We start from the raw sequence: 11072 nt of genomic DNA, 5'->3' as shown, positions 1-11072 counted from the left end.
TTTTTTTTAATGCTATAAATACTGCTGCTGACAACTACATTTAATTAAATTATTTACTAGGTATTGACTAATTAACTAGGACCTGGTACATGGGAAGGACTCTGAGTAGCTATTGTTATTCTACTGCTTGTAACTCAATATCTGTGCTAGAGCACGTGCACATGGGTTCTGGCTCAGTCTCTGTGAACTGATATCCCAATTATGCCATTGCCACTCATAAAAAAACCAATTTTACATCCCTCACAGAACTGGGAGAAAGAGAAATAATATCAAATTATGGCTGAGAACGTGACATCAGATTCAATTGTTTGATTCCCTCTGTAGGCAATTCCATTAATTCCTTTGTTAGTGAATATTTATTTTATCCAACTTCTTTCAAGTCTAGATGGAAATCAAGACCTTCAGACAGCAATAATATAATGAAACAGAGTTATAATTATTATTTTTACAAACTGCTTGATATGGACCAAACCCCAGACTGCTGAAGTCCACAGAAGATTGACATGAGCGGGCTGTTGGAAAGGTGTCACATTCAGAAGAACACAAAGTGTTGAGATCTCATTTCCAAAGGAAACAATTTCATTTGATATGCAGGAAACAAGTGCACATAAAACAACCCCAGAAATATAATTTTAGGACTATGACATATGGGTTTTATTTTTACCCACTTTAATGTAAGCCTTGAGAATAATTCTTTTCTTTCCTTAAAGAACAACCAGGTCTTATTCAATTCACTAGATCTTCATGGGAATATTACTTTGAATATTATTTGAATAAGAGTTTCATTGGATAAGCATTTTTCATACATATTATGGGATATTTAAAAACCACATATATGTGGAATTAGGTAATTTAGTGGTAGAATTGGCAGTGTTAGGGTAATGGTAATTAAGAGTCAAAATGAAGTACATATTTCAAGTTTGAATTGGTCCTGCTCAGGCTTCCAACCTTCCCTTATATTACAGGTTATATTAGAGTTCTTATGGTAGCAGGGTTTTGTTCCAGTAGATAGTAACAGACATTAATATTGCTCTAACCTTGTGTTTAAACAGTCTAGCTACAGCGAGCTCCTCCAGTGTAAATCAGAAACCACAAGAGTGAGGCCTTGTTCCTAATAAACCCCATCTCTTAATTTCATTTTCATCCTACTGATTTTATTGAGAGAGGATTTCACTCCATCTTTTAATCTAATGAGAGGGATTAGGGTTGCAAGGTCTATCAGATACAGGTAATTATAAACAGAAGTGACTGGGATTTTCCCCTTGTTCCAGGATTTGCCCACTCAAATCCTTGCAGTGGACACACAGCACAGCATATACAGAGCAAAATGAAATTTGTTTTTTTTTTCTGGGATGCAGAGGTTCTTTACTAAGGTTCCATGACTCTAGATACAGAACCCCTATGAGCATCTGGTGGATTGGCATCCACCAGATTTAAGCTGGATTGATTTGAAATGTGTGGTTAGTTCTACACAGAAATATGGGGATTTTTCCACAAACCAGAATCTGACACTACAATTTCCTGTGTTCATAGTAGGTAGCTGAAAGATTCCTATTTCAAAGACTACTTATGACAGTAACTGCAGTAGAAACGGAGCCAGTATCTTCTGTGGACCAGAGATAAAGAGCATTTTTCTGTTTCAACAAACTAAAATCTCTCCAAAAAGTTTTTCATTCGTTTCTGTTTAAATCAACTCAAGGCAATCTAAACCAAAAGCACTTTTCCCTGTAGATAAGAGACAACCCACCACATCACAGGCCCTGCTGTAACCTGAGGAATACCTAGACCACCACCTTCTAATCTCTATCTTGAAGGGCAGTAAACTAATATAATTGAAACCTACCCTGATGTGATGGGTCAGCAGACTGAAGTTACAAGGAAAACCTTATCTTTGAAGTATCAATTTCCAAACTAAGGGTACAACAGGCATATCTATCACAAACTGTATCTTACTTAAAACTGAAAAAGAAGGAACACATGGATGGAACACATTTAAATGGCAAAATCACACACAAAATACTCCTATTTTTCTGACACTCACTGTTCCACATGAGATGTCTTTAATGTTGTAATTAGCAATATTATTGCTTGTTTAGTTTAGTTTAGTTACAATGCCATTTAATACATAGCAATACCTCCTCAAGTAAGATAATGCTGTTCTTTAAGCATATAGTAGTTGAAACTACTTCAGGAATTCTGTTGTCATGAACTACTAAAACATCACTTCTAAGCAGAAGGGAAAAACCTCAGCGAGAAACAATCTAGATACTGAAATGCAAAGTCAGATATAATATCTCCTTTTTTCCTTATTATGAAAATACACCTTTTAGTATTTTCTGTGGAGTTCTGGCATGCATATTACTGAGCATGTACATACTACAGCTTTAGTTTCCAGTATATCCATTATATTTGCCTAGAACCAATGGAAATTTAATGCTGTTTTGGAAGCCTCAAGTAGGTTATAAACTCTAGGGGTCTGAGTATACTTTCAGCTGAGTCCCTGCTACCTTTCACAAGTCCCTGCTGGCCCTAGAGAACTGGAATGCTATTGGCAGGAATTGTGGGAAGTAAAATGCTAATTTACAGAAAGACGGTTCTCATTCCACCAGTACAGACAATTCCCAGCCCCAAGGTAGGTCTAATACACCGAGGAGGTTTCATAATGCATTAAATCATACCTAATTCATCTTTCCAAGTACCTAAAAGCCAGATTGGAACTGGCTCTCCAAAATAGGTATTTCCTGATTTCTAGTCCCTTGACTTATAGACTCTTCCATAGAAAAAGATGGATCATCAGAAATCTTTCAAGAAAAAGATGCATTGCATTAACCCCTGTATTTCATAATCTTAGAGAACAGGATATATTCACTAGGCAACATTTGTGAAGCCAGTTGGCAAAAGCAGCAAATAAGCAGAAGTGTTGTCAGAAATAAAGGATACATGACGAAGTTGTCTTTACTTGTTTGAAGTCCAAGAATTTATTTTACATTCCCTTAATCTTGGGCTCTAAAACAGTGCACCAGAAACGAAAAAATGCCAAACAATGCTGAATCTAACATGGACAAGGAATGTTTGGGGGCTTTTGTAGTCCCATCTGCTGGTAGTTTTTTGTTGTAACAGGGAAGTTCAGAATGGTTGTGTTCACAAGTCGTGTAGGGGATCAGTGGATTTTTAGGGTGAAGCAGTGCAGAGGACCCACCATCCAGAACACACACAGTTCTGGTGGGTTATTTAATCCTGGTTTAGTTTGCTGCCACACCCCAAGTGCCCTAAAACACCTACACAGCGTATTTGGTGTACTGCTACCTTACACTTTTCGGCTCAGATGCTGTATAACTGACTGATTATGGGAGCCATAAGAGCATTAAAGCAGGTGAGATCAGGAGATACCACTCAAAAAGTTCATTTCTGGTCTAAACGAAACCCTCAACATTAGCAGCATGTTTTCTGCTTCCTCTTCTTTCCTGCCTGTTTCTTTGCTCTGGACAGCTCTTTGTCTCTACTACTGTCGGGTTAAGGATTTTTCTTTTTGTTTCTTTCCCTGATGGAATTCCGTCCCATCACTAGCTACGAACCCACAACGATCGGTTCTTGAGATACAAAGAAGTTGCCACGAGCGGGCTGGCTGCGAGCTTAGCCGGGGTGTTTCTTTTCTCTCGCAGGAGCAGACAGCGAGGTTTGCGCTGGGGACAAGGCCTGGGTGCAGCTCCTTGCTCATTCCCCCTCTCGGCATTCCCAGGGGAAACAGGCTGCGGTCGCTGTGGGGAGATTTGCCCACCATTGAGGGCCTCCGTCTCCTTCTGCCTCCTTCTGCCGTGAGCGGAGCTCTGCTTACGGGAGCGGACTTTGCACTGGAACCTTATTTATACACTACCTCACTTTCACCATCTGCTGGAGCACCTCAGGGGAAACCCCGGAACCCCGAGCCCTTTCCCCGTCCACAGGAGCCTCTCCCGGCCGTGCTCGGGAGCCAGGCTCCCGCCGCCCAGCTCCGCCGTTTCTTTGCCACATGTCCGGCTTTTGCTACACTGCAGCCACGCACCCCCTGCACGTCGAGACACCTCGCGGCTCCTGCCACCCCTGCCGAGTTTCCGACGCCTCTTGCTTGCTGTCTCGGTGAGCGGGCCCTGCCGTCCTGCCGCCGCTCCGACGTTCCTGCCGCACCATTCAGCCTATCCGCCATTACCGCGCGGAGCGGGCGCGGCCGAGCCGGCGCCGCAGCGCCCCCTGCAGCCGGGAGGGGATCATGGCACCTGAGGCACCAGCGCCCCTGCCGGCTGCGCTGGGAACTGCAGCGATCGGGACTGCCCAAACAGCGGGCAGAGCCTTCCCGGGGATTTGTGTTTATCTTTTCCCCATATCTTTGCCGGAAAGACCCTTAATTTCAAAGTTATAATAACTGGAAGGGAAGGGGGTCATATTCTCCACTCCAAGGGAGGTTCCTGCCTTCCTTGGCGAAAACCTGTCTTTCAAACTAAGACACCTGGATTAGGAGTACAGTAGTTTCACGAATACAAGCCGCACGGATTATAAGCCGCACCCCCGGTGCCTCGACAATGTTGCTGTCTTTGTCAATAGATAAGCCGCACCCCGAATATTAGCCGCACTTTCGTTCGTCGCGAGAATCCGTGCGCAGCTTTCACAAATTGGCCAATTAGTAAGAGGATCGCGGCATAGCGGGCTTTACTGGCTCGGGGCGGGGCCAGGCAGGCTCGGCCCGCTCATGGTTGCCGACGGGGCCGGGTGGCCCAGCTCAGCGCCACGGCTCGGCGGGGCTGGCCGGGTGGTGCTGCCGCCGCCGCCGGGCTCGCTGGCCCCCCTCTCCCGTCAGCACCGCCCCGCTGCCGCGTTCGCTCGCCCGGCTGGCAGGGCTGCCGCCGCCGGGCTCGCCGTCCGCCCCGCTGCCGCTTTCGCCCGCCCCGCGGCGCTTTCGCGGCTCGCGGTTCGCGGCTCGCGGCGGCGCTTTCGCGGCTCGCGGTTCGCGGCTCGCGGTTCGCGGCTCGCGGTTCGCGGTTCGCGGCTCGCGGCTCGCGGTTCGCGGCGGCGCTTTCGCGGCTCGCGGCTCGCGGCTCGCGGCTCGCGGTTCGCGGCTCGCGGCTCGCGGCTCGCGGCTCGCGGTTCGCGGCGGCGCTTTCGCGGCTCGCGGTTCGCGGCGGCGCTTTCGCGGCTCGCGGTTCGCGGCGGCGCTTTCGCGGCTCGCGGCTCGCGGCTCGCGGCGGCGCTTTCGCGGCTCGCGGCGGCGCTTTCGCGGCTCGCGGTTCGCGGCTCGCGGCGGCGCTTTCGCGGCTCGCGGTTCGCGGCTCGCGGCTCGCGGCTCGCGGTTCGCGGCTCGCGGCTCGCGGTTCGCGGCTCGCGGTTCGCGGCTCGCGGTTCGCGGCTCGCGGCTCGCGGCGGCGCTTTCGCGGCTCGCGGCTCGCGGCGGCGCTTTCGCGGCTCGCGGTTCGCGGCTCGCGGTTCGCGGCTCGCGGCTCGCGGCGGCACTTTCGCGGCTCGCGGTTCGCGGCTCGCGGCGGCGCTTTCGCGGCTCGCGGTTCGCGGCTCGCGGCGGCGCTTTCGCGGCTCGCGGTTCGCGGCTCGCGGCGGCGCTTTCGCGGTTCGCGGCTCGCGGCGGCGCTTTCGCGGCTCGCGGCTCGCGGCGGCGCTTTCGCTCGCCGGGCGGCGCTTTCGCGAGCGCCGCTTTCACTCGCTCCGCCGGCAGGGCTGCCGCCGCCGCCACCACGCTCGCCGGCCGCCCCCTCCCGTCTGCACCGCCGCCGCGTTTCCTCGCCCTGGCCGGCACTGCAGGCCCCCGCACCGCCGGGCTCCCCCACGCTGCTGGCCCCGATTATGCTGGGCTTCCCCCGCTGCCAGGCAGCCCCACCCGCCGGCCTTCCTGCTTCTGCCATGCTCCCCTGCACTGCTAGCCCCAGTTCTCCCGGGCTCCCCCGCCCTGCTGGCTCAGGCTCTGCCGCCCGCCCCCACACTGCTGGCCCCGCCTCTGCCAGGCTTTCCCACCTCTGCCGGGGCCGGCCGGGCTCCAGCTTGGCTTGGGGCTGCTGCGGGCTCTCACTTCCGTGTTGGCAGCTTTTAGAATTTTGTTAATAGATTAGCCGCCCCGGAATATTAGCTGCACTTCCGGGTTTCCACCAAAATTTTGGTCAAATTGGTACGGCTTGTATTCGTGAAATTACTGTAGTTTCAGAACCACAGAACATTTTAGGTTGAAAAGGAGTTCCAAGATTGAGTCAAACCTTTGAGCCGTCACCACCTTGTCAACTAGACTAGAGTACTGAGTGCCACATCCAGTCATTTCTTGAAAATTAAAATTCCCAGGGATGGGGACTGCCTCACTTCTCTGGGCAGCCCATTCCAATGCTTCACAACCCTTCCCATGAAGAAATTCTTGATGCCCAACCTGAACTTCCCTCGGCATAGCTTGAGAGGCTTTTCCTCTTGTCCTGTCTGGTTTCCTGGGAGCAGAGCCTGACCCTCACCTGGCTGCACCCTCCTGTCAGGGAGTTGTGGAGAGTGAGAAGATTCCCCCTGAGCCTCCTCTTCTACAGGCTAAACACCCCCAGCTCCCTCAGCTGCTCCTCATCGGACTTGTGCTCCAGACCCTTCCCAAGCTGTTTCCTTCTCTGGACACACTCCAGCCCCTCAACATCTTTCTTGTCCTGAGAGGCACAGCTGCTGTCAACCAGCACACCCCCAGGTCCCTTCCCATTGTCTCATTACAGTATTCCATTTAAACATGGATGGGTTAGTTAAAAACAAGCATTTAGCCTGTTTATAATTCACTTGGATATGACGAATATTAGCAATTGTATGGATTGTTCCAAGGGTAACTTCCAAACAAGCCCAAGAGACAAACTGCTGTGTTGGTGGGACTAATTGCAGCCAGCCAAAGATCTACTATACCTTAATTCTCTACACCACACTCTGCTGCATTTCAGTCTCATGATTTGTTTGGAGTATCACATTCCAGCCCATAACACTATTTAGTCTTTTAGTAAGATTAGAAAGAAGGGAAATCATATCAGCAGATATTTGGCTCAACACCTGGCGAGGGCTTAACCAAAACACAAGGGTTCTTTTATGTCCCTGCTCCTGACCGCACCAGCAGCACAACAGATATCCCACTGGATCTCACATGTTAGAATTCTAACAACATATATTACACACACAACCCGGTTCCATAACCCCACTTGTAGGAGCACACCTGATCCAACTTCTGGCACTGCTCCTTTGCTTTTTGCCAAGCTCCCACAGTGTTATTGCCTAAACAAAGAGCTTTTTCAGGCATCAGAAAGTTACAACCTGGTTACAAGGATCTTATCAAATCCTATTTCTGATAAATAAATTCCACTTAATCTACCCCTAATCCTTCAAATACTGTAAATATTTGTCTTTCGATTAAGAAAACAAAGTGAAACCCACGGAGGGGGCGGGGGGTGGTGTATTTAAACCCTTTACAGGACCCTCCCACCGAGTTTCTGGGGATGCACGCGTGCTCCAGGCTCCCTTTTAACTGATCTCTTTGGGAACAACTCCTCCCTTGGGAAGGCAGAGGATCCCGAGGGTGCATCGGTTCTCCTTTCTCTGGAGAGCAGAGGATCCGGACACAAGCCCTGATGCGGACGCGATCCCGGACCGCAGTCCCGGGCATCGATGGCTCGGCGCTCAGCTCCCCGGGCAGCGCCGCGCTGCCGAGCCCATCGAGCAGTCGGAGCTCGATTGGTACCAGCGGCGTGCCGTGCCCGCGGGCGCCATCTTGGAGCTTGGCAGGGGCGATAAGGGCTTTGATAAGGGCGGGTTTAGGGTCTGGGGAAGGAGGGAGGGACAGTCCCAAATACCAGCACAGGCTGGGGGTGATCTGCTGGAGAGCAGTTCTGCGGGGAAGGACCTGGGAGTTCTGGTGGGTGACACACAGACCGCGAGAAGGCGGTGTGTCCTGGCAGCCAGCGATACCCTGGGGTGTATTGGGAAGGGTGGCCAGCGGGCGGAGAGAGGCGATGCTGCCCCTCGGCCCCATGTGGAGCGCCATGTGAAACCGGTGATATGCCCGTGAGGCCACTTCTGGAGTGCTGTGTCCAGTTCTGCGCTCCTCAGGGCAAGAAAAACAAGAAGGTCCCGTGGAGGGTAATAAAGATGAGTGGTCCGGAGCATCACTAATGAGAACGGACTGTGAGAGCTGGGCCTGTTCATGCCGGAGAGGGGATCTCATTAATGCATACAAATATCTGAAATCGGTGCCAGTGGTGCCCAGCGACAGAACAGCAATGGCTATGAAGCAGTTTAATCTCAGAGTGAGGAAGCGCTTCTGCACACTGAAAGTGACAGAGCCCTGGAACAGCTGCCCAGGAAGGGCTTGGAGTCTCGCTCTCTGGAGAAAGTCCAAATCCCTTTGAACGCGTTTCTATGTCACCTGCTCTGGGTGACCCTGCCTGGGCAGGGAGATTGGATTGGGTGATCTCCAGAGCTCCCTTCCAGCTGTAACCATTCCCCGCTCCTGCGAGTCCTTTCCCGCTCCCCGTTCCGAGGGCGGGGCGGCCGCCGAGCCCCGCGCATGCGCAGCGGCCGCGCCCGCCGCTCCATGGCACAGGCGCGGTCGCGCTGTCTCTGCGGCCGCGGGAGGAGGAGGGGAGGGGAGGAAGAAGATGCCGGGGAAGCTGAAGGTCAAGATCGTGGCGGGGCGCCATTTGCCGGTGATGGACCGCGCCAGCGACCTGACTGACGCCTTCGTGGAGGTTGGCGGCGGGGGGAGCGGGCTGGGCGCGCCGGGCCCGCGCGGCGGAGGCACCTGCCCGGCCCGTGGGGCGCCTCGGTGCCGCCGGGAGGCAGCGGCAGGGCGAGGGGACAGTGAGCTGCACTGTCTGGGGTCTGGGAGGGACATCAGCGGGAGCGTCTTCATGGAAAGGGGGATCAGACATTGGAGCAGCTGCCCGGGGAGGCGGTGGAGTCGCTGTCCCTGGAGGTGTTTGGGGCTGGACGTGGAGCTCCGTCCCATGGTGTGGTTATTGTGGTGGTGGTTGGGCTCGGTGGTCTCAGAGGTCGTTTCCAACCTGATTGATTCTGTGATTAGACACACGTTGCGAGGTGGATGGAGAAGTAATAAAATCATCTTTATATAAGTTGTGTTGCTGAATTCATGAGTGGTTTGTAGAGGCTTTACTTTTAAGGCCAATATTCATATTCCTTTTAAAACATTTTAAATACTAAAATATTTAAGAAGGAGGCTTTTAATCAACAAATCCTTAATATTATTTGCGTGTTTAAATCACGTTATTGTACCTAGAGAATCTGACTTCTTTGCAGTCATGTAGTTAACAGGCAGTATATACGGTCTTTTTCAGGAAGGGTTTGTAAAATAAGTTGAAGGTGCAAAATAAGTGGAACTATTTAAGGTCCAGTTTGGATGGAGCTCTGAGCAGCGTGATGCAATGAATGACATCCCTATCTATGGCAGAGGGGCTTGAATGCGATGGATTTTAAGGTCCCTTCCAATACAAACCTGTTTATGATTTCTGTTACATGATCCTTATGTTTTGATTCTTTTTTTCCAATGTGGATGACTTGGAACATTTCAGAAGCATTCCATAGATTCAGGAATCATACTCTCAGAAAAATCAGAGCTATTTAAAAATGATGTGCTGTGAAAATGTGTGTCTTGTACCACAAATAGTGATTGAGGTGTACCACAAATTAGTGGTTGATTAAGGTAGGAAGACAGAATGCCTTTTTAGACCTGTATCCACTGAAAAATATGATAATATTAATATAAAAAAAGAAATTTGAAGCATATAAATCCTGATTTAATTTGGTGCTTAAAAATTTGGTTGGACTCTAGGGGCATTGCTTAATGGGCAAGTAAGCTGGTACTAAAGTGAAGATGTATTTCAGCTTTTCAGTGGAGCTGAAATAGTACGTAATTTCATTTTATTACTTGAAACAGTGTTTCACTGTTTTGTCAGCTGTTCCACCAGTCAGGTTTTAATTTTTAAAAGCTTCTCTTGTAGGCTGCCTGTTAATCCAGTTTAAAATTACAATTCTGATGCTTGCAAGTAGGAGACAGGGAAAACAGGACAAGGAAATACAGCTCACCAAGTTTCATTTGGCCTGTTTTTACTCTGTGTTGGGAGAAACAGCTCTCGTCTTCTTTGGGTTGCTTGTTCCCAACCCTACTGTTGGTGTAGCAAAATAGACTTTTGAAATTCATATAGTAAAATACTAAGCATAGCAAAACAGGAAGATAAAAATTTTCATTAAGATCAGTTTGCTTGGCTGGGTTAACTTGAAGTTCCATGAGTGTCTTGGCACAAATCAGGGTACAAATACACAAATGGGGGCCTTGCTTTTAGGATTGTTACTTAGGAACAGTGTGAAGTAACTTCCCTTTCCATTTGTAGAGTAGGCAATACAGCAGGTGAGATTTATTTCAAAATAAATTGAGTTGAAACCATTGGGTTTTTTTCTGTGTGAGATTGCTGAAAAGCTTTACAACGCGTTTTTCCTTAAATAAAAACGAAAAGCAGATGTTAAGGTTCTAGTTGTTTACTAACCTTAAACTTCCTTCTCACTATTGTAATATAAACTTAAAAGTAGAAAAAAAAACTGAGACAAGGCGTAAGGACTCTTACTTGGCTCAGGTTATGTGAAATTTGGACTTCACTAGCTTGAGTACAGTGATCTTTGTCCCAACTCAGAATATTGTGTTACAATTTCTTCCATAAATGTGCTTTTAATTTTGCACAGTGAACGGTAGTGTGGTGTTTTATTATCTCTACAAGCTTCAATGAGCTAGCTGGTGTACTGGGGAAATTCGGTTATAACTGCCTGGGGCTCTAAAGGAGCTGATTTACTCCCAAGATAATGTGTTCAGATAGTTTGGGTGGAGCTCAGGACTGCTGCATCTTGGCAGCTTCTGGAGTCAGAACTGGTATTTAATTGGTAGCTCCCTTACAACCAGTATCATCACTTTATTGTACTTAAGCAAGTGCAAAATCTCTTCAGAGTTGGGATATGCACCTGTGCAAAATAATCATTACATTATTGAAATGTACAAAGCTGTCACTTAATACTGTCTTCAGCAAAAG

General features: G+C 49.3%; 1 protein-coding gene across 29 annotated transcripts in view; it reads left to right on the top strand.

Annotated features, from left to right (window-relative positions):
• The first annotated feature begins 8559 nt into the window (after positions 1-8559).
• The window catches only part of LOC116995037 (C2 domain-containing protein 5), a 54691-nt gene continuing 52178 nt past the window's right edge, over positions 8560-11072 (top strand). For 28 of the 29 annotated variants that reach the window (XM_033057311.2, XM_033057310.2, XM_042779172.1 and 25 more), the window contains exon 1: positions 8562-8726. In XM_033057311.2, the coding sequence (XP_032913202.1) occupies positions 8637-8726 (90 nt within the window). In that variant the 5' untranslated portion in view covers positions 8562-8636. Of the gene's footprint in view, positions 8727-11072 lie in introns of all 29 variants that reach the window. The other variant, XM_033057289.2, reaches the window with a different exon arrangement.

The sequence above is a fragment of the Catharus ustulatus genome, chromosome 4 (assembly GCF_009819885.2).
Source record: "Catharus ustulatus isolate bCatUst1 chromosome 4, bCatUst1.pri.v2, whole genome shotgun sequence".
NCBI lineage: Eukaryota > Metazoa > Chordata > Aves > Passeriformes > Turdidae > Catharus > Catharus ustulatus.
Note: the sequence above shows the minus strand (reverse complement) of the source record. Positions and strands in the feature narration are given on the sequence as shown.